The 23,827-nt window shown below is 35.4% G+C and overlaps 3 protein-coding genes across 3 annotated transcripts in view; 1 reads left to right on the top strand and 2 right to left on the bottom strand.

Annotated features, from left to right (window-relative positions):
- Positions 1–1,240: 1,240 nt before the first annotated feature.
- Positions 1,241–23,827, bottom strand: part of LOC100187478 (dnaJ homolog subfamily B member 11-like) — a 23,592-nt gene continuing 1,005 nt past the window's right edge. Inside the window, exons 2-11 of the mRNA XM_002122053.5 lie at positions 15,728–15,731; positions 5,531–5,644; positions 5,141–5,297; positions 4,290–4,390; positions 3,639–3,774; positions 3,161–3,303; positions 2,590–2,730; positions 2,114–2,225; positions 1,489–1,648; positions 1,241–1,429 (exon numbers count right to left, since the gene is read on the bottom strand). Coding sequence (XP_002122089.1) covers positions 1,365–1,429; positions 1,489–1,648; positions 2,114–2,225; positions 2,590–2,730; positions 3,161–3,303; positions 3,639–3,774; positions 4,290–4,390; positions 5,141–5,297; positions 5,531–5,598 — 1,083 coding nt within the window. The 5' untranslated portion in view covers positions 5,599–5,644; positions 15,728–15,731 and the 3' untranslated portion in view covers positions 1,241–1,364. The remainder of the gene's footprint in view (positions 1,430–1,488; positions 1,649–2,113; positions 2,226–2,589; positions 2,731–3,160; positions 3,304–3,638; positions 3,775–4,289; positions 4,391–5,140; positions 5,298–5,530; positions 5,645–15,727; positions 15,732–23,827) is intronic.
- LOC100185087 (integrin alpha-2-like) lies at positions 6,780–22,787 on the top strand. Its single transcript, XM_002122112.3, has 27 exons — positions 6,780–7,021; positions 8,187–8,338; positions 8,526–8,584; positions 8,648–8,774; positions 9,194–9,317; positions 9,667–9,770; positions 10,065–10,242; positions 11,484–11,662; positions 11,977–12,044; positions 12,296–12,467; positions 12,926–13,014; positions 13,386–13,628; positions 14,200–14,412; positions 14,791–15,091; positions 15,337–15,485; positions 15,973–16,187; positions 16,480–16,621; positions 16,824–16,937; positions 17,378–17,466; positions 17,848–17,946; positions 18,193–18,307; positions 18,373–18,483; positions 18,900–19,028; positions 19,690–19,803; positions 20,313–20,399; positions 20,764–20,898; positions 21,556–22,787. Exons 1-27 carry the CDS (start codon positions 6,852–6,854, stop codon positions 21,688–21,690), a joined length of 3,813 nt encoding a protein of 1,270 aa, XP_002122148.1. The 5' UTR covers positions 6,780–6,851; the 3' UTR covers positions 21,691–22,787.
- LOC100182728 (cyclin-Y-like protein 1) overlaps positions 22,164–23,827 on the bottom strand; it is a 9,908-nt gene continuing 8,244 nt past the window's right edge. The window contains exons 9-10 of the mRNA XM_002122836.4: positions 23,539–23,701; positions 22,164–23,153 (exon numbers count right to left, since the gene is read on the bottom strand). Of these exons, the coding sequence (XP_002122872.3) occupies positions 23,040–23,153; positions 23,539–23,701 (277 nt within the window). The 3' untranslated portion in view covers positions 22,164–23,039. The remainder of the gene's footprint in view (positions 23,154–23,538; positions 23,702–23,827) is intronic.

Raw genomic sequence — 23,827 nt, 5'->3', positions numbered from 1 at the left:
CACAGAAACGAAGGCTTAGCCTACAGAGTGAGATAGCTAGTACGTTGTTTAGTAACGATCGTCTATGGATTTCAAAGATCCAGTCATGTTTCGGTAAGATAAATAACGTATATAGTAGGGTGAGGGCAGATGGGACACCTTTTCGTTTAGTTTTCTCATTTCATTTGGTAGTAAACAAAGAACATTCAATGAATTATAAAACCGTATCTTCACGACTGGCACGTACCGTTGTTAATTGTTTAAAACACGATCAGGCTATTTGGATATTATGTGTAAAAGGTGTCCCATCTACCCCCACTACTATATATTGGTGTAGATTTTACATGTTGAAGCGTGCATTTTACTGCTATCCTTGTAAAACTAATTATCGAAAAAATCGATGTAGTCTAGTAGGGTGGGGGAAGATAGGACACCTTTTCATTCTATTTACTTGTCCTATTTGGTAGTAAACAAAGAACATTTAAAAAATTATAAAACGGTTTTCTTACAACTTCCATAGACTGTTGTTTAAAACATGATCAGGATATTTAAAATTATGTGCAAATGTGTCGCGTTTTCCGCCACATATTATACATTATGATGTTAAACTAAAAGTAAGGTTTTAATTTTGATCAACTGCCGAAGAAAGGTTGTTTTAATGCGTTCCGCTTAGACTTAAACAATAAGTTTGATGTCATTGCGTTAACATAATGCACTTCTTCTAAAATTTAAAAGTGTGCCTATGAAAGTGTTTACTGTGAACTATTGGTGGAATTTCTTTTTGAGGGGGGGTGTTGTTTTTCCATTATGAACCAATCTTTTGTGTCAATTCTCGTTAAAGCCGACTTTTCTAGATAGCAGGTTATTTTCTACTCTTTTTTAACATCGAAACATATGGCCTTGGTCCCTAATCATCTAGATTCTACAGACAAATTCTCTTTCTATTCCACGCGATTGGCAGTTGTTTCAATATTCCTATGCTAAATACCTTTAGACATTCTTTTCTTTAGCCCCCCCAACTCAATGAAAAATGCATATGAAATGCCACACCAGTTTGAGAAGCGAATACTGCTAACTGTCATTCACCCACCTACAAGGGTTGCAGCAAGTATCTTAATAAAGAAAGCTAATTTCCTCAAATTTAAAAACAAAAATAGTGATTTGGACATTCTACAATACACATGAAAAAACAGCTTAATTGAATTCAGAACTTTTATAAAAAGGAATGAAAGTTTAGATAACTCTATAGCAGCACTGTATAGTATGACTTGACTGTACAGCCATTTTTATCTGCACAAAACGCATGACCAATCAATTGAGTATTACAAACAATTTCTGTTTAACAATTTCACCAATATTAGGCATCACAATAAATAAAAGTACGATTAAAATCCCTGAAGGCCATTATATACTTTCTGTTTAGACTTCTGCTTCAAAATTTTCTTGATACCTGAAAAAAGTATGAAAATAAATGAATATAAATATAGTTTTACAGTATTTAATGCATACCTTCTTTTTCTTCAGTTGTTAGTTCACCTCTTGGAAAGTCAACGTCAAACGTAATAATTAAATTTCCTCGTAAATTGTAATTTTCGTTTGAAGGAAGACCTTCACCCTTTTTCTTAATTCTCGCACCGGGCCAAGTGACCTGCTTTCTTTCTATATGTACCTGTAACGAATACATCATATAAAAAAAACTAATTTTAGGTCTAATTTTATCACACAAATACAAACTATGTACCTTAAACAAAATCAAATGATAAAACAAAAATTGCGTTTTAGTTTTAGTTTTATATCACACAAAATACAACTATGCACCTTGAACGAAAATCAAATCAAGAAAAAAAATTAAGGTCTAATTTTATCACACAAAGTATAATATACAACTAGTAATTGTAACAAAATAAAATTTGGTCTAATTTTATCACACTTAAAACTGTACCAGTAACAAATTTTTAAAAAATAGAAAAAATGAGGACTAATTTTATCACAGAGAAAATATAACTATGTACCTGTAAAAAAAAAAAAAAAAATTGAGTTCTAATTTATCACACAAAATAAAACTATGAATCTGTAACAAAAAGATTAAAAAAAAAAATTGAGGTCTAATTTTTTTTGACAAAATAAAACTTACCTGTTTTCCATCTAAATGCGTGATGTTCATACTAAATCCAAGCAGAGCATCTGTCAGTGAGATGGTCACATTTGTGTAAAGGTCTAATACATTACGTTCAAAAATTGGATGCCTGAAAATACATTTTGCAATAAAATGATATGTATGTAAACGTAACTTACTTTATCCTCGCGTGACCGGAAAACGACAGTCGTTATCACACGAGTTTACCACCTCATGGCAGCATAAGAGTTCCCAAGTAAGCTTCGCGTGGATTTTTGGGAGATTTTTTATGTATGGCTGATAATTTGGACAACCCATTAGTGACCACTGAGTTTGAGCAATTGCCGTTAAGTGACTTGCCTAACGACACATACGCCCACAATGGTAGCAGTGAAGAACTTTGAACCCATTACCTCTGGGTTACAAGCATTGGCGGGCTAACCACTTAGCTACAGCACCGGACAGACCACACTAACTCCATATGAAATATTTACTTCAATATTTTAATTTGGAATCGAATATCTCCTGGTTCCCCGTCAATATCTGGTTCACCTTCACCAACAAATGGGTATTCCACACCTTCCTCCATTCCAGGTTCAATCTCCATTTCAAGAACTTTTTCCTCATTCACAAATCTGAAATACAAAATAAAAAATTAGGATAAATTGGGAAACTAAAAAATAAATAGGATAGATCGAAAATATGAAATATATAGGCTATATAAATATTTTGGAAAAAAAAAGGAAAAAAGAAATTTCAATATATATATATATATATAGGTAATATATATATATATATATATTTAGAAAAATACAAAATTTTAAAAAATATATATTTTATTTTACATTAATTGAACTATCGTGATCACGAGATCTGTTAATTTTGAAAAAAAAAATCTTTTTCTAATAACCTCAAAATCTTTTTAAGAATAACTAAACTATATTATACCTCATTTTAACAATTTTATTACCCATAATTTTTTGAAAATATATATGGCTACTTTTATACCATTGATCGAAGTTGCCCATTCGCGATGAACATAAATCAAAAATGAATAATTCTTACTTCACATTTGGACATTCATCACAAACTCTTTGTTGGGTCATTTGTATTCGGCCCGGCCCAACTTGTGTTGTTTTCATTTCATTTCGACAATTACATTGCCTCGTACCAGATGTAGGTTTTGTAACTGGCTTGTTTCTTACAATCTAAAAAATAATAGACAATTCAGAGTAAAAATGCAGTAACACCGGCGCAGTAGCACAGTTGGTTGGCGCGCCTGCCCCTAACCCAGAGATAATGGGTTCAAGGCCTGTCGCTGCTACCATTGTGGGCGTACGTGTCCTTGGACAAGACACTTAAAGGCAATTGCTTCAACCCAGTGGTCACTAATGGGTACTCGTTAGTCGTTACTTGGTAACTCGTAAGCTGGCATGGGGTGTAGAAAAAAACAACACTTGTCTTAAAACGAATATCGTTTTCCAGCCACGCGAGGATAAAGTAAGTTACATTTATTTATTCAACACAACTAGCAAAATCATACTTCAACAAAATTTCCAGAATAAATTTCTTCTAAAGTAACTTCTAGAGGAATAACGAATGAATCTCCTTTTATAACATCTCTATGGCCTTGCTGTTGCTCTCCGTTAAAGTTAAATGAGAAAAAATCTCCGAAAAAGCTGAAGAAAAACAAATTTTGGTTATTTCACTGTTACGCACTTAAGGAGGAATAATTATATATACTGTATTTAAATTTAAAATACCTGTAATCACATTGCTTTACACATTAAATAAGTAAATATCGAGGTCAAAATCTGATATCAATCTTAACCACATAAAATTTATTTGTGCAAAAATAAATAAAAAAAAATCTCTAAAAGATGTTAGCAAAAATAAAATTAGTGTATTGAAGTCTTGTACCTTTGTTTCAAATTAACATGTATTATACGTAATGGAATAGGTTGTGTTCAATTAGAATCAATACATGCATCGCAAATCGCAAGTGAACAATGTCAAACAGTAGAATAAATACAACTTACAATTTCAAATGAACAAAGTGAAACAGTCGATCAAAACTCAAAAGTAATAAATTTTCCAAGTAGAATAAATGAACTCACAAATGAAAATATTGAAACAGTCGGTCAAAAGTACTAAATTTACAAAATCTTATCCATAAAGGTTAATTGTAAATTACCTGGAAAATGGGTCATGGCTTCCCCCTCCACTCATTTCATCTTTCAATCCTTCTTCACCAAACTTATCGTATTTACTTCTCTTATTTTTATCAGCAAGGACCTGTACAAATAAACTATTACATAACAATATTTATTACTGTGTTTTGCATTGGCTAAGTTCAAAGCATTAATTGAAAATGCCCCTTCCCAGTCTGCACTAAGGCATGTGCACACGCGATTTGATTTACTATCTTTTGGTTATTCATCTCATAATTTGTTGCACGCACACCAATTAATTAAACAATGAACCAAAACTGTATTGAATTAAGTAGCCTTTCCTAATGTGATTTAAAAATGTACGTAATTTCTCTTAAGGTGGCTGTACACAGTATCCGGCATGCGAATTCGCTTGCAAAGTCGTATGCAAACCCATTACCAAGTTCCGCATGCGGCAGCGAAATCCGGACAAAACAGACAAAACGGTCAAATTCAGGATAAGGTGTACAGCCACCTTTACTATGCGAGGGTAAATTACATTCACATTTGTGCAAACTAAGTTTTCAATTGGAATATCTATTGAGTTTTATGAATTAGCAATAATCTTCAATGTTTTGCTTGAGATCTAGCCAGGAACTGCCATATTCTGCAGACTGGTACATACATAACACCAACAGCCTTGTCCATCGTGCAGAAACACATAATTTGAAACCTATGTCACCATTTATTTAAGTTTCGAAAATATCTTTTTTTCTCAAAAATTGTTGCTAATTGAATTTTTTAACATTTTATCTAACGTAAAAATTATGTATATATATATATACATTTTATTTAGATGTTTTAGATATTAAAACAACTAGAATTGCATTAAAACCTCATATGCCAAAGCCAGTTCTTGAAATTTCTCAGTTGCTGTTGGATCATCGGGATTTTTGTCTGGGTGCATTTGTTTCGCTAATTTTCTGTATGCTGATTTTATCTGTTTCGTTGTGGCATCTTTTGAAACTTGCAATATTTTATAAAAATCTCTCCTGAAAATAAAAAATAGATGAAAAATATGGAGCTAGTGAAGAGTCTTCCCCCACCTTATTTGCTAACCACTAACCCCTACCCCCTAGGTAGTTAGTGGTTATATTAAATAGGGGTTAGTAGTTAGTGGTTATATAGGGGTTAGGGGTTAGCAAATAAGGTGGGGGGGGGGGGAGATTCTTCACTAGCTCCAAAAAAAATATATTTTAGTGAAAATAAAATTAGGAAAACTTACCCTGCTAGAACTTGTAAAACGAACACAAATAAAAGTAGTGAACGCAAAACAAGAATTTTAAGATCCATTAAAATATTGCACCTATCGTTGTGAACTGTAATTTACCTAGGAAACCTGTCAAAAAATACTGATTATTCTTAAATTGTTGCCTATTGTATCGGTAAAATGCCGATATACCTTTTTTAGCGTGGTATGCATAAGAACTAGATACCGGTATTTTTTAAATGATGACGTAGCACATGAACTACAAATGCAGCGTCACAACATAGAAACCTAAATACACAAATCTGTACCATAGACAACGTATAGTAGGATAGGGGGAGATGGGACACGTTTCATTTCATTTTCTCGTCCCATTTGGTAGTAAACAAAGAAGATTCAAAGAATTATAAAATCGCATTTTTAAGACTTCTATAAATCGTTGTTAATTGGTTAAAACACGGTTAGGAATTTTGGATATTATGTGCTAAACGTGTCATGTCTTCTCCCACCCTACTATATAATGCGATTCGTTCCAAATATCCATGGTTTGGCGAAAAAATATGCATAGGGGAGAACCAATATATTAAAGTACCTAAAAAAAATTTCTACATAGTTACGTGTCATAACTTCTCGAGCTAATAAAGCTCGTACTTTAAATAGCTCCATCTATGCCACAAAATTAACGAAAAATAGTATTTTGTAGATTAAGCACTTTGCACAAAAGTTTTGCAATATCCTTCTGAGTTAAGTTCAATGACAATTAGCTGTTGTTGATAGGCCGCCCGCCTGTAACCCAATGGTAATCGGTTCAAGGCTCGCCGCTGCGATCATTGTGAGCGTATGTTTTCCTGGGCAAGACACTTAACGGCAATTTCAACCCAGTGGTCACTAATGGGTTGTCAAAATTATCAGCCATACATAAAAATGAAAAAAAAAAATGAAAAAAATCCCCTCAAAAAACAATCACCCACAAAGTCACGTACATGGTAACTTGTAAGCCGACACGAGGTGTATGAACACCCGTGTTATAACGACTGTCATTTTCCGGCCACGCGAGGACAAAAAGTAAGTATTTAAGTAAGTTGTTGATTAAGCAGGGGTGATGCAGAACTCATGCATATCCACAAATGATGAATCATTACGCTGTCCCGACCATCCGTTACGATTAACGTCATCAATCTGATTCATTCATAATTTAATAAAAACGCGAAAGTAGAACAGCAGCACTGACATTTATATTTAAGATTACGCCCACTCACTCAATTGCACTGTGTAATTCTGCTTGTTTAAAATTACAGCGATTATTTATGCGTGATTTGTGAACTTTTAAAATTAGGAAATGAATTATTGGAAATTAATATTACTGATTGCTGTTGGGACGTTCTCCTTTATAGAGTGGGGTGCTTCGCAAAACGTGGAAACTAGAAATCACGTCAGGATACATACTGTGAGAACTGGGTCGAATGTGAACCAGTTTGGGACTTCTTTATTGAACCGAAAATCAGTCAGGTACGTTTAAAGAATAAAGATATATAGTAGGGTGGGAGAACGGAATCCCTTTAGCACATAATATCCAAATATTTAAATCGTGTTTTAAACAATTAACAACGCTATATAGTAGTTGTGAGGTTACGACTTTATAATTTTTTAAATGTTCTTTGTTTTCTACCAAATGGGATGAGAAAATGGAATGAAAAGATGTTCCATCTTCCTTCAACCTACTATATTTAATTCTCGTTTTCATATTCAACCACAACATATAATATTTGGTGAAAATGACTTTAAGAAAAGCTTTTTTTTTATTAATATTTGTATATGGGATGACAGTTAAAATTTTAAAGCACGTCATAAAGTTCGTTGTAGGTGCACCGTTTATAGAAACACATAATCTACTCAATACACGGCTTAGCAATACACATAAACTACATAGAAAATAATCGGCCCTTTGACGCGAATAATACCCAATGTACAATAGGCTGGGGGAAGATGGGACACTCTTTCGTTCTATTTTCTTGTCTCATTTGGTAGTAAACAAAGAACATTTAAACAACTAATAAACCATATTTTCACAACCTTCATAGACCGTTGGTAATTGTTTGAAACACGATCCAGATATTTAGATATTATGTGCTCAAGGTGTCCCATCTTTCCCCACAGTAATATATCTCATTGTTTCATAATTCCTATTGTAAAAAAACTTTAAATTTAAAGTTCGGGAGTTCGTGTTCGGTTCACCGTTTGAGGTGACAGTATATTACGGGTGAATCAGCGACGTCGTCTTAGATTTTCTTATGTGTAACAGTAGGCATATATACGTGATAGATGCATCGTCATCGCTACGAAATTATTCAAAGCAGTAACACGTATATGCATGTACACCGTTTATTACCTAATTAGGAAATGTAAATAGTTTAACTAATTACGTAAACATTTGAGATACTTCGTTCATGAATAATGAATGAATGTAATTTGCTTTATCCTCGCGTGGCTTGAAAACGACAGTCGTTAAACACGGGTGACCTGTTTCATACACCTCCGTGCCAGCTTATCAGTTACTAAGTATGTTACTTTGTGGGTGATTATTTTTTTGGAATTTTTGGAATTTTTCTTTACTAATAAACATTTACAAATCACACTTAAAAGGGTTTCAGAAATAACAGAAGTTTTTATGCAGCTCCACAGAATTTTTCATCGGGGCGCCTGGTTTTACTTCCAATGCTGCGAGGTCTGGTAACATAAGAGAAGGAGCGGTTTATAAATGCAATGTTCCTGATAATGCTTTGGGCGACGTACAATGTACGGACGCAAGCAGAATTCCAGGAATAGGTGAGTTGTTTTTGTTTGAAGATTTTAGTTTTCGATTTAGTGTGTTTTAAACAATTAACAACGCTCTATGGGAGTCGTGAGGATATAGTTTTATAATTCTAATTTTTGTTTACTACTAAATGGGACGAGAAAATAAAGTTAAAAGGTATCCCATCTTCCCCCACCCTAATGTATGTATTATTTTAAGGTGAAAACGGAGCACTTGGTATGGCGATGACAATGACCAGCGCGAGAGACAGCGTTGTTGTAAGTTATATGCAAAATGAATACAAGTGTGACCATTTTAACATGGTTTATTTTATTTTCCAGATGTGCAGTCCGCAATACATGTTTTCCTGCCCCAACGCCGCTGTATCGCAAAGACAAATCGGCTCGTGTGTAAAATACGACACAAGCAGTACTCTTATAACCAAGTTAGATTCACCATGTCCGACTGGTACATTTATACTGCTATACTTAAATATTTGCATATTGATCACGTAATATATACTAATATACATTAGTTAAATTTCTATGGCGCCGTAGCACAGTTGGTTACGGCCTGCCTCTAACCCAGAGGTAATGGGTTCAAGGCTCTTCGATGCTACCATTGTGGGCGTATGTGTCCTTGCGCAAGACACTTAACGGCAATTGCTCTAATCTAGTGGTCACTAACGGGTTGTCCAAATTATCAGCCGCACATTAAAAAATGAAAGAAATTTCCTCAAAATACCCACCCACAAAGTAACATACTTGGTAACACGTAAGTTGGCACAGAGTGTATGAAACAAAACACCCGTGTTATAACGATTGTCGTTTTCCGGCCACGCAAGGATAAAGTAAATTACATCCATTCATTCAACTTTTATATTACAGTTTGTCCGCAAGGAAGTTCCCTTATCGTCGATATCATTATTTTACTGGACGGTTCAACCAGTGTATTCCCGTCCAACTTTGAACTTGGAAAGAGTTGGATTAAAAATCTTTTACAATCTTTTAGGTGAATAAGATCCTACTTAAACAATATGGTAAACTGGGGGGGAATGGGACAGTTTTTCGTTCCATTTTTTTGTCTCATTTGGTGTTCTATTTTTTTGACTTACACAAACTATAAAAACGTTACAAAGAATTAAAATAAAACCGTATTCTCACAACTCCTATAGACCGTTGTTAATTTAAAACACAATCAGAATATTGGGATATTATGTGCTAAAGTTGTCCCGTCTTCCCCCACCTTGCTATGTATTAATTACGAAATGTTAGTTTAATTTATAATCTTTATATGCATTAAAAATTGGACCATTATTAAATATAAATATATTTGCATTTTAAACCGCTTCATTTTTCAGCTCGGATATTGATAAGCATAATGTTGTGGTTGGCCTGTACTCATTCAGCAACATTATTAAACGTGAAATCCCATTATCTGCTCGCACATACTCAACACTTTCAGGTAAGCTTCAAACAAAAAATGAAACATTTTTAGACATATAGTAGGATGGGGGGAGATGGGACACCTTTTTATTCAATTTTCTCGTACCATTTAGCAGTAAACAAAGAACATTCAAAGAATTATAAATCCGTATCCTCACGCGACTCCCATAGACGGTTGAATTAATTGTTGAAAACACCGGATATTTAGATATCATATGCTTAAGATGTCCCATCTTACCCCACACTATATTTTGTTTCTGCATGAAATATGTCCCATCTTACCCCACACTATATTTTGTTCCAATATGAAAAGGTATGATTGATGCTGTTCGTTACCCTTATGGACAAACATTTATACACACCGCAATCAACGAGGCCGTACAGGAATACCAACGAGCAGGCAGAGCATCGGTGCCGAAACTTCTCATAGTTATAACTGATGGAGAAGCTACCGTACCATCGGCCGTCGCACCGTCCGCTAACGCAGCAAGGTATAGTAGTGTATGGATGGTAACCTATAACTCCTACTACTGTTATGTTATAACGGCGGTTTAGTCAGGGACGCTGCGTAAAGGCAATCGCGGGGCCTGACTGTTGTAGTCTGCTAAAAGCTGCACTAAAAATAGTAGGATGGGGGAAGTTGGGACACATTTTAACTCTATTATAGTAGGGTAGGGGAAAACGGGACACCTTTTTATTTTCTCGTCCAATGTGGTAGTAAACAAGGAACTTTTAAAGAGTTACAAAACTATATGCTCAAGACTCCCGTAGACCATTGTTAATTGTTTAAAACACAATCAGGATATTCGAATACTATGCGCCAAAGGTGTCCCATCTTCCCTCATCCTACTATATTTAGTGCAGCAAACGATAAAACAGTCTTTTTTAATAAAAGCACTCTAAAAACTAGTTCCATTAAAATATACACCTTACTGTACACAACGTAAACAACAACTGCTCGATACGAATCTCACTTTATCACTTAACGATTCAACACAACCGTTCGCTCACACTTAACACATCTTTAGCCATCACAGCGCAACAAGAACTGCCCGACACACTCAAAATTAGTAGAAAAAAAGTAGAAAAAGCGTCGCACGGAGCAATTAAGCTAACGGCATGAAATACGCGGAAGCGTTAAACAAGTGTAGGTAACAAGTCGTGCTTACATAAAATAGTAATAAGCAACGCAAAGTAACAGGTCTACAAATAGTGAGAAAAAAAACATAATCAAAATTAAACTAACTGACATGACAACTTTTACGACTACAAATAGTGAGAAAAAACACAATCAAATTTAAACTAACTAACATGACAACGTTTACGTGGACAACAAACACAGCGCGGATGTCAACTACCAACCTCTAACACTTCCCACCAGCCTAATCTGAATGTACTGAAGAATTCTTCAGTAGTACCTACGTACCTACGTATATAAGGTTGGAGAAAGATGGGACACTTTTAGCACATAATATTAAAATATCTTAATCGTTTTTTTTTAAAAAAAAAACGGTACATGGGAGTCGTGAGGATACGGTTTTATATTTCTTTGAATTTTCTTTGTTTTCGACTAAATACGGCAAAAAATAGAATGAAAAGGTGTCCCATCTTCCCCACCTTACTATATATGAACTAGAAATCATAAAATGTCATAAATTTAATTTTCTCCTTGAGTTCGATGCTCTTTTTTATAACAAAACCAACAAAAACACCAACGTTCTTTTCGAACCAGAGCTGCTGGTATAATTCTCACTGCCGTTGGAATTGGAAGCTCGGTAAATGAAAACGAACTCACAACAATAGCTGGAGCTGCCGAGAGAGTTTTTCGTGTTAGCGATTTTTCTAGCTTGGGAAGCATTCTGGCTCCATTGCAAAAAGTTATTACAGATTCCGGTTCTTCCTCTATTGAAGGTATCTATATAAACCAATGCGGGCGTATGTTTTCTTGTGCAAGATACTTAACGGCGATTGCTCCAACCTAATGGTCACTAATGGGTTGTCTAAATTATCAGCCATAAATAAAAAATCGCAAAAAAGCACCCATAAAGTAACATATACTTGGTAACTCATAAGCTGGCACGAGGTGTATAAGACAGAAAACCCGTGTTATAACGACTTGTTTTCCGGCCACGCGAGGATAAAGTAAGTTACATTCATTCATTCATTCGTGTCTCAGCACTTAAAATTCGGTAAATCACGCTCTAATAATTAAACTTCTTTTATAGGTTCGGGTAAAAACACCACAACCGAACTAACGCAATGTCAGATTGGTCTCGCCGCTCACGTTTCCAAGGTTTGAATGCTAACATATAGTATAGGGTGGGGGAAGATGGGACAACTTTTCGTTCTATTGTATTGTCCCATTTGGTAGTAAACAAAGAAAATTCAAAAGAATATATAACCGTATCCCCATGACTCCCATAGACTGTTGTTAATTGTTTGAAAAAGGATATTTGAATACTATGTGCCAAAGGTGTTCCATCTTCCCCCACTCTACCATACATGTTGACTTGTTTTAGGTAAAATTCAAACTGTTTAATGTAGAAAAGTAACTTATACGTTGGGGGGGTTGGGTCGTACGATAGAGCCGGTACAGTATTCGACTTTGTCGGCTCTTCTGGTATTCCTACAAGCTTCACAGGATCCATAAATGTAGACGAACTCAAAACTACATTTGAACCTGAAACAATTCAATCGTTAAAAGATTCTTACATGGGTATGTATCATATATTGTATTAAACATGCCAATACTATATAGTATTGTGGGAAAAGATGGGACAACTTTTTATCTCATTTTCTCATCCCCTTTGGCAGTAAACAAAAAAAAATTAAAGAATTATAAAACCGTATCCTCACGACTACTAGACCGTTGCTGATTTTTTTAAAACGTAGAATATTTGGATATTATGTGCTAGAGGTATCCCATCTTCCCCCGTCCTACTGTACCTATATTTTATAGTAATGTGGGGGGAAATGGAACAGTTTTCATTCCATTTTCTCTTCCCATTCGGTAGTAAACAAAGAACATTCAAAGAATTATAAAATAGCATCCTCATGACTCCTATATACGTTGTTATTTGTTTAAAACACGATCAGAATATTTGCAAATAATGTGCTAAAGGTGTCCCGTCCCCCCAACCTACTATACTATAATTTTGCGTATTTTTTCAACAGGTTATTCGGTAACGAGTGGAAACTTTTTCGGAACTTCGAACGCAGAGTATATAGCTACAGGGGTGCCCAAGTACCATTCAAAAGGAACAGTACGTCGTCTATAGGGTGTAACGGTCACGCCTTTTATAAAAAAAACATTAGTAATTTTTTTTATCAATAAGAGTGTTATAACAACTGTTGTTTTACCGTTACTACCCGTCTTTTCGCTTTTCTCTCCCGTTTTTCGTTATCATGACCGAAAACGACGAAATAAGTTTCATTCATTTTCATTCATTCATTCATTCATTCATTCATTCATTCATTCATTCATTTATTCATTCATTCATTCATTCATTCATTCATTCATTCATTCATTTATTCATTCAATCATTCATTCATTCATTCATTCACTCATTCATTCATTCATTCATCCATTCAAGTTCAATTACCGGGGTAATTTTTAAACGACCACTTTTTACAGGTTGTAGTGTCTAAATCCAACACACCGATCACGTCCCAAAGTCAAGTGCATTCAGTACACCCATATGGTTCATTATGGCAACTTGGGTCATATTTTGGGCAAAGTGTTCGCGGTATCGACCTTAACAAAGATTCCTATGATGACCTAGTTGTATCTGCACCATTGTACAACGAAGTTAACGGCTACGATCAAGGGCGTGTATTTATTTTTATGAACAACCTACAAAATCCAGTTCTTGCTTGGGTAAATATATTATGCAATTTAAACCTTTTCAAGTTATTTAGTAAAGTGGGGTAAGATGTGACATTGTTCATTCTATTTTGCCGTCCCATTCGGTAGTAGACAAAAACATTCAAAGAATTGTAAACTGTATCCTCACGACTCCCATAGACCGTTGTTAATTGTTTATAACTCGTTGAATGGTCCTTGTTTACCTTCAAATGGTATAAGAAAATATAATATAGTAGGGTGGGAGAAGATGGGACACCTTTAGCACATATTATCTAAATATCCTGATCGTGTTTTAAATAATTACTAACGGTCAATGGGGGTCATGGCATATAGTTTTAAATTTTCTTGAATATTCTTTGTTTACTACTAAACAGGGCGAGAAAATAGAGGTAAACAGTGTCCCATCTTCCCCCACCCTACTATATATGTTTTGTTTTCTGTATGTCTAATCTTACCCCACCCTACTATATATATGTATTGGTTTTTGTATGTCCCATATTCCCCACCCTACTATATATGTTTTATTTTCTGTATGTCCCATATTCCCCACCCTACCATATAAATATTATATTTGAATTTTTAGTTAAACGAGACCTATCAACCTCGAGTGCTGTCTGGAACTAAAGCGAGCGGGGCCCGATTTGGAATGTCGATTGCTTCTGCTGGTGATTTGGACCAAAACGGATACGAAGACATTATTATTGGAGCTCCATACGAGGAATCGACTTCTACCAGCAGCGGCGTGGTTTATGTTTATTATAATTCACAACTTGGACTCAATGAAATAAATAGACAGGTAATTATTTATGATGGCTTTTACTTATAAAGATTTTTACTTATGAAGGCTTTTACTTATGAAGGGTACTCTTTTACTTATGAAGGGTTTTTAATTTTTCTATAGAGGTTTTTACTTATGGAGACTTTTACTTGTGTAGGCTTTCACTCATGAAGGCTTTTGCTTTTGACGGCTTTTACTTATTAAGGCTTTCACTTATGAAGGCTTTTACTTTTGGCGGCTTTTACTTAAGAAGGCTTTTCATTTTGACGGCTTTTACTCATGGAGGCTTTCACTTATGAAGGCTTTTACCTATGAAGGCTTTTACCTATGGCGACTTTTCATATTTGCAATTTTCAATGCATTACCCAACACAACGCGAAATTCAATGTTTTGCAGAGAATACCCGGTACAACTTTGAAAAGTTCAATTCAGCAGTTCGGGTATTCTGTACTTGGAGGAACTGCCATACCCGTCGATATTGACAATAACCATTACCCCGATGTTGTGGTCGGCGCACCGCGCAGCGACTCCGTGTTTTTGTTGAAAAGTCGACCGATTGTTGACGTTCAAGCTACCATTGAGCTGATACCACCAGTGTTTGACGTCATAAATTGCTTGGCAGACGTCACTGCATGCTCGACGGTCAAAATTTGCATCAAAGCTAAATTTCGCAGAGAACACGCGCCAGCTACTCTTGGTATAATTGCATTTACATTTTTCTTAGTTAAATTTATGGGCTGATTTTAAAATACTAATTACACCTAAGTGTAGCGACCACGCTTATTTTCTTTCAAATAAATGTAAACATGATTTTAACTGTAAGCGTGTTTTAACAACTGTTGTTTTGTCGCTATATCCTGACTTTTCGTTTAAAATATTTTTAAATCTTCGCTACCATAATCGAAGAAACAAATAAAGTTATTATTATTTATTTTTCAACAGCTATGGATCTAAGCACTGTTCTGGACTCAAAGATTTTCGATTCTCAGTCAAAACGAATAACATTTTTCGGGAAAACCACCAGCGTAGAAACGAAAACGTTATCTGTTACTTCAACATATACATGTTTTGTATATTCCGTAAAACTGAACGTAAATATAACTGTGTTAAAATAATAACATTTACCGATTTTATTTTAAATAAATAATAATATAGTAGGGTGGGGGAAGATGGAACATCTTTTCATTCTATTTCCTAGTCCCATTTTGTAGTAAACAAAGAACTTTCTAAGAATGATAAAAACGTATCCTTACGATTCTTTGGACGTTAATTGTTTAAAACGAGATCAGGATATTTAGATATTATGTGTTAAAGGTGTCCCATCTTCCCCTACCTTACTATATATAGCCCAAATCATCAGCCATACATAAAAAATAAAAACATCCCTCAAAAAATAATCACCCACAAAGTAACATACTAGGTAACTCGTAAGCTACAGCACGAGGTGTATGAAACAGAACACCCGTGTTTAATGACTGTAGTTTTCCGGCCACGCGAGGATAAAGAACTTTACATTTATTCATACATTCATTTACCGATTTTGGGGAAGTCTTTAAGAGCTTATTTTATTTCATACAGACCAACGCCCTTGGAACGAGCGCCGGCGCATTAGAAATCTCTCCAACTATATCTTTCTCATACGACTTTACCGCTGCCCACAAACAAGCCGTTTTATCGGGAATAATTGATCCGCTAAAAGAGAAGAAAATTAGCGCGGATTGGACATTTAATAAAAGTTGTTCTGGTACAAACGGAAAATGCGTACACGACCTTTCAGTGTCAGCGACTTATTCGTGAGTATTGTTGTTACAGAAAAAAACGTCCTAAATTAAAACATATAGAATGGTGGGGAAAGATGGGACACCTTTAGCTCAAAATATCCAAATATCCTGATCGTGTTTTAAACAATTAACAACGGTCATGAAAGCGGTGGCGATACGGTTTAATAATTCTTTGAATGTTCTTTGTTTACAACCAAATGAGACGAGAAAATAGAATTGTGACTGGTGTGCCATCTTCCCCCACCCTACCATATATACAATACAAAAATGCGTGAAACAGTTGAATAAAAAACCTTATTTTTAGCATAAGAACCGATAACTCGGTTCTAGTTCTTGGTGCCAACCCTGGAATACTCTCAGTTGGGATAACAATCCGAAACAACGGACCTGACAATGCATTTTTCACAAGACTTAATATAACATCGGGCTCTCTTGCCTTCAGTAAGGTAAAACACACTTTCATTCATAAAAAAATGAATGAAATCCTAAAAAAAGTTTGTATAAAAAAAAATCATAAACATATGTAACAAATATTTTTCATATATAAACAAAAAATCTTTATTTTAACAAAAAAATGAAAAAAATAATTTTTTTATTCATAAAAAAAAGCTTTCCTAAATCTGGTTTATTACATTTTTGCTTTTTAAGACTACCGGATCTTGTATTCGAACTGTAAGCTCTGATGTTGTTTCTGGGATACTGGTGCTGTCATACCAACGTACTGCATCTGTTCTAGGGGATATGATGCTTGCAAACACCATGGTATAAGATAATTCTATCTTATATGTGTTTGGGCAAGACACTTAACGGCAATTGCTCCAACCCAGTAGTCACTATTGGGTTGTCCAAATTATCAGCTATACATAAAAAAGTGAAAAAATCTCAAAAAATAAGTCAGCCACACATAAAAAAAAAACAAATTTACATACATTGTAACTCGTAAGCTGGCACGAGGTGTATGAACACCTGTGTGATAACGACTGTCGCTTTTCGGCCATGCGAGGATAAAGCAAGTTACTTTAAAAAAAATCTCCTAAAAATAATCACCCACGAAGAAACATACATGGTAAATCGAAACCTGGCACGAGGTTTATGAAACATAACACCCATGTTTAACGACTGTCATTTTCCGACCACGCTAGGATAAAGTAAGAAGTTACACATCCACATTTATTCCTTCATTTATTCATTCATTTTTGCAGTGCCAATTTACCGTTGAATATTCCCTAGACTCCTTGACAAGTAAAGCAACATCAAAACAACTGCAGTTGAATGGAATAATATATTCAAAGTAATTATGCGACATGTTCAGTGTTTAAACAGATTTATAAAAACGTTTTGAATGTTTTGCTCGCCGCCGTGGCGTAGTGGTTAGCGCACCTGCCTGTAACCCAGAGGTAATAAGTCCAAGGCTCGTCGCTGCTACCATTGTGGGCGTATGTGTCCTTAAGCAAGAAACTTAACAGCAACCAGCGGTCACTAAGGGGTTGTCCAAATTATCCCATACTTAAAAAACTCTAAAAAATAATCACTCACAAAGTAACATACTTGGTAACTTATAAGCTAGCACGAGGTGTATGAAACAGAACACCCATGTTATAACAACTGTCGTTTTCCGGCCACGCGAGGATAAAGCAAATTACATTCATTCTTACATTCATATTCCTAATAGTGCTGGTGGTGTTGCTGTCGCATCAGACCCAAACTTGCAAAACAACAAATTTGAGTTGAAACGAACAGTACAATACTCATCTGCTGTGTCCGTGAGCGGGTAAGATCTGTGTTATTTTGCTTTACCATCTCTATTTACAATATAGTCCAATGGGGTAACGTAGGACAACTTTAGCACATTATGTCCAAACATTTTGATCATGTTTTAAACAATTAACAACGGTATATGGGGGTAAGACGGGACACTTTTAGTTTGAATGTTCTTTGTTTACTACCAAATGGGATGAGAAAATATTTTGAGAAGGTGTCCCATCTTCCCCCACCCTACTATATATTCATGTTACAGGCAATCCAACCCGGATTATTTGTTCTACGAACGATCCACCGAACCCAAAGTAGCTTACACGTTAACAGATGCTGTGCTGGGGGGTAACCGTACAAATATTGTCCATACGCACATGGTAAGTTGAAAACGTTGTCTTACTTGGTTGTCATTTAAAAATATCAACACATTAAAATATCATAGATAGAGAATGGCGGACCTCTTCGTGTCGCAAAACTTTTAACGACGTTTACTTGGCCAGAAGCGACCAAAGCAGGACTTCCGTTGCTTTATATTTACGACATTCAATGTTTGGTAAGTGAAAAGTAATAAGTATAAATGAATGTAGCTTGCTTTATCCTTGCGTGGTAGAAAAACATAGTCGTTATAATACGAATGTTCTGTTTCATACACCTCGTGCCAGCTTATCAGTTACAATGAATGTAACTTTGTGGGTGATTGTTTTTTATTATTTTTTTATGTTTTTATGTACGACTGACAAATAAGCTAACCCGTTAGTGACCATTGGGTTGGAGCAATTGCCATTAAGTGTCTTGCCCAAAGAAACATACCCACACAGTGGTAGCAGCGACGAGCCTTGAACTTATACCTCTGAATCATCGGCTAAAGTGGCTAAACCAACTATATCACGGTGCCGTGCCATTATACAAAATCACTGCCATTTCGAAAACTACTCTGCAATACAATAACATTGGTCGTTTTTTTTTCAGCCGGCTTCTAAGTGCACGTGTGATACAGCAAACAAAATCAACTCACTCGGTTTGCACGTTAATATATCTCGAACAACGCCAATCGATTTAACTTTTCCTGAAGCAACTACGATACTCCCATCCATTGTTGTAAGTGGGATAACTTTTAAACAACTTTTATTTTACTATATAGTAGGGTGAGGAAAGACGGGACACCTTTAGCACATAATATCTAAGTTTCCTGATCGTGTTTTAAAGAATTAACAACGGTCTATGGGAGTTGTAAGAATACGATTTTATAATTTTTTGAATGTTTTTTGTTTATTACCAAATGGGACGAGTAAATTGAATGAAAATGTGTCCCCATGTCCCCCCACTCTACATATAATTTTTAAAACATACTTTGTTTACTACCAAATGAGATTAAAAAAGAGAATAAAAGTATATCCCATCTTACCCCCAAGACTATCTTTGAATAACTCTCGTGAACAACTATATTTTACCTATATTTTATTACGTTGCTTTTAAAATTGTTTTAAACTTTTTTTAAATGTTCTTTTATCGTCTAAAACACTTTATGTTAAAGTATAGTAGGGTGGGGGAAGATGGGACACCTTTAGCACATAATATCTAAATATCCTGATCGTGTTTTAAACAATTTCTAACGGTCAATGGAAGTCATGGGCATATAGTTTTATAATTTCTTGAATGTTCTTTGTTTACTACTACACGGGGCGAGAAAATAGAGGTAAAAGGTGTTCCGTATTTCCCAGCCTACTGTATTAATTTTTCTAACTGTTGTAATTTGCAGAACTGCGCAGGCGTAATATGCAAAAGTATCTCATGTTCGATTTCTCAATTGGAACCTTTTAAATCAGTAACACTCACTGCTTCATTCAAGCTGTGGCTTCCTTCACTGAACAATGTTTGTATTTTTGTATGATTTATATTAATACCATCACCATTAAAGCCCTTGTCGCCTACCTCTGGGAAAGCGCCAGGCTCCTTAAACTGGTGAGGTTCATGCGGTAGCACCCGGGGTGTTGGGGTAATGGGTCAATTGTGGCCTAAATCCTAGGGCCCATGGCGTGCCACACTGCAGGACCTCACCAATATAATATAGAATAGAATGATTAATACCATAATAATAATAATATAGTAGGGTGGGGGAAGATGGGACACCTTTAGCACAGAATATCCTGATTGCGTTTTAAACAATTAACAACGTTCTATGGGAGTTGTGAGGATACGGTTTCATAATTCTTTGAAAGTTCTTTATTCACTATCAAATACGACAAGAAAATAAAAAGGTGTCCCGTTTTCCCCCTACTATAATAACTGTAGGCTATTTGTCTCTCTGATTACGGTAGCAAAATTTAAAAAATAAATAACTATTTTTATATTTTAAATTACTAACTTACACTTGTTATACAGAAACTGCTCGTAACAAACCTAAGAAGCTTATTGAATGTAAATGTTGAAAACGAACCAATCTACCCGAATGCAAATCTCCTTAGCACAGTAAGTATAGATGGGAAAACATAACCGAAATATCCTGTACCAATGGCATTTAAACAAGATCTTAAAAATTGGCCACGAGCCTATAATATTTTAAGATGGCCATTAGTCTATCCCAATAAAAATTTAATTAATATATAGTAGGGTGGGGAGAGATGGAACAACTTTTCATTCTATTTTCTTGTCCCATTTGGTAGTAAACAAAGAACATTTAAAAACTTATAAAACCGTATCCTCACGACTCCCATAGACCGTTGTTAATTGTTTAAAGCAAGATCAGGGTGTTTGGATATTATGTGTTAAAAACGTCCCGTTTTCCCCACCCTAATATGTCTCATCTTACCCCACCCTAACATATAATACACAGGTGAGCACGACGGTATCGGTTAAGCTACCAGTCGCCACTGGGCAAGGAAATAACGCAGTGAACTTGGGAGCCATTATTGGTGGAATATTGGGCGGAATCGCATTGCTTTGTATTATGATTGCAGTCATGTGGAAGGTAGGTTATCTGTAACCCATAGGTTATGGGTTCAAGACCCGGCGCTGCTATAATTGTTGGTGTATGTGTTCTTGGGAAAGACATTTAACGGCAATTGCTCAAGTGGTCACTAACGGGTTGTCCAAAATTTTATCCATACAAAAACAACAATTCTACATAAAATTACGTAAGTGACAACTCGTAAACAGGCACGAGCTGTGTGAAACAGGACACCCGTGATTTACAAATATCGTTTTCCCGCATGCGAGAATAAATAAGTTACATAAGCGGAACCTCATAAACAGGCACGAGGTGTAGCTATGAAATAGGACAACCGTGTTTTAGCAAATGTCGTTATCCTGCATGAAAGGATAAACAACACACGTGGTAGAACTCATATAGTAGGGTGGGGGAAGATGGGACACCTTTAGCACATAATATCTAAATATTCTTGTTGTGTTTTAAACAATTAACATCGGTCTATTGGGGTCTTTAGGTCACAGTGTTATCATTTTTTAAAATTTCTTTGTTTACTACCAAACGGGACGAGAAAATGGAACGAAAAGATTTCCTATCTTCCCCCATTCTACTATAAATAGGCGTGAGGTGTATGCCACAAAACACCCAATAAAGTAAATTACAATCACTGATTCAAGTTTGCTGACACTTTGATTGCAGGCTGGGTTTTTCAAAAGCAAATATGGTGAAATGAAGCGAGATGCGATGAGATCGAGTCTTCGAGATGCAAATGGCGATCTCGGTAGAAGTACAGACGATTTGGTCGATTCGCCATACGAGCTGGCAATAAACTGATACCTCGGCAATTTTGATGACCGGTTTTGTAAAAAAAAAATTGTACATCTTTCGTAAATGTACAGCACAGCTTGAGACAAATAGCAATAAACTGATATTTCTGCACTTTTGAAACCAGTTTCATAAATATTTTTGTACGCCTTTTATAAATGTAAATAAACAGCTTGAGCAAAACGATGTCCAAAATGGGGCTTTGGAATAAATCAGACAATAGACCAATGTAAAAAAAGGCTCGTCGTTGCTACCATTGTGGGCGTATGTGTCCTTGGGCAAGACACTTAACGGCAATTCTCCAACCCAGTGGTCACTAATGGGTTGTATAAATCAGTCACAGAAAAAACACACAAATACGTGTAAAATCATTAGCGTGTACGAGGTGTATGAAACTAAAAACTCGTACTGTAATGATGGTCATAATCTGGCGTAGCAAAAAGTTCCAATCATTCGTTTTCGTCCGAATTTTTTCAAACTTGTTCAAAATTATATCAGTGATTTATTCGACGAAAATTGTTGTAAAAAAAATGCGTGCCAAAGGTGCCATACGTGCGTCTAAGTCGATAAAACTCGAATTCATAAAAACAAAGAACCGTGACTGCCCGTCACAAAAGATATGCGAAACATTGAATCATAAAATTCAGTATTACAAGACAGTTTCGTAGTTTTCGTGCAGCAAATTTGAAGGAAAACACTGCTCAGAAAAATACTTGCAGCTGTTTAACTGCTGCCTAGTATAATAGTATTTAACCAATATAGTACTGTGGGGTAAGACGGGACACTTTTGGCGCATAATATCCGAATATTATGAACGTGTTTTAAACAAATAACAACGGTCTATGGAAGTCGTTATGGTAAGGTTTTATAATTCTTTGAATGTTCTTTGTTTACTACCAAATGGGATCAGAAAATAGAATAAAAAGGTGTCCCATTTTCCCCCACTATTCTATAGTAAAGAAAAAGCCATAATCCGATGATTTAATGCAAAACGTCTATTGCAACATAACATTGTGTTGCTTGATAGTGCATACTTATACAGAACAGTGTGATGGAAAAGTACTACGATAGATTTATCAACTTTTCGCCCAGAAAGTTGAATAAATAAAAAAAAAGTTAAAATGTATACAGTTTCATAGTTCGTGTTATAACACTAAAACACGAATTCTTTTATAGTTCAAAATCATTTCAGAATATTACAGAAAAGACATATGATATTTCATTCACTTCAAACATGAATTAAATTTACCATAAATTTGGCAAATTTTTTCGAAAGAACTTTTATCTAGTTAGAAAAATTTGAACTTACTTTCCGAGTATGTGGTGCTTCATAAATACCCCACGTGTGATTTTTCCTGCTAAGAAATCACAATACTGTTGTTAAGTGTGTTGGTTAATTGATCAGCACTGTGCGATCGACGGATTGTGGGATTAGTGTCACGGAATTTGTTTTGACACGAATTGGATGTTGCCTGTCGAAAAAAAAAAATTTTTGTTATTACGTCTGCTATCAGGGGTTTTATTCTATCTAATTGAGGTCCGCAGTGTGGCACGCCATGGGTCCTGGAATTTAGGCCAGAATTGGCCCATTACCCCAACATACTTTATGTGGGTTAGGTCCCGCAGTGTAGCTCGCTATGGGTCCTAAGATTTAGAACAGGATTGGCCCAGAAAATCTGCCATCAGGCATATTGTAACAAATTGTAAGTAATCTTTTAGCGGCTTAACTAGTGTAAAATTTTTTATAAAAAATTAAAATCAATCAATCAGCTTCGCATAAAAAAAAAATCTTATTATATTAAGTAGCAATCGTTTAGAATTCAAAATAATATAGATACAGATATAAGAAAAACAAACTTCTAGTTTCCGCGCTCGCTCTTTGCTCAGTGGTTCACAAGGAAAGGATAAATTGTTTGAATCAGCCAACGAACGCAGGTCAAAGTAATACTTTGCGTAAACACTGCTTGGGACATTTATATTGAAATTAAGCAGCTCCAAAAACTGTCGTTCCATTGCATTCCTGATGTAAAAAAAAAACAAAAAAATATGAATGTAACGTATGAATGTAACTTACTTTATCCTCGCGTGGCCGGAAAACGACAGTCGTTATCACACAGGTGTTTATACACCTCGCGCCAGCTTACGA

Source organism: Ciona intestinalis, chromosome 9, assembly GCF_000224145.3.
Source record: "Ciona intestinalis chromosome 9, KH, whole genome shotgun sequence".
Lineage (NCBI taxonomy): Eukaryota > Metazoa > Chordata > Ascidiacea > Phlebobranchia > Cionidae > Ciona > Ciona intestinalis.
Note: the sequence above shows the minus strand (reverse complement) of the source record. Positions and strands in the feature narration are given on the sequence as shown.

Excerpts from the sequence above, each read along its gene's own strand:
- LOC100185087 (XM_002122112.3), top strand. The coding sequence starts at position 6,852 with ATGAATTATTGGAAATTAATATTACTGATTGCTGTTGGGACGTTCTCC. Across the intron at positions 8,775-9,193 it reads AGATTCACCATGTCCGACTG|TTTGTCCGCAAGGAAGTTCC; the intron begins GTACATTTATAC and ends TTTATATTACAG. Across the intron at positions 13,629-14,199 it reads AAAATCCAGTTCTTGCTTGG|TTAAACGAGACCTATCAACC; the intron begins GTAAATATATTA and ends TTGAATTTTTAG.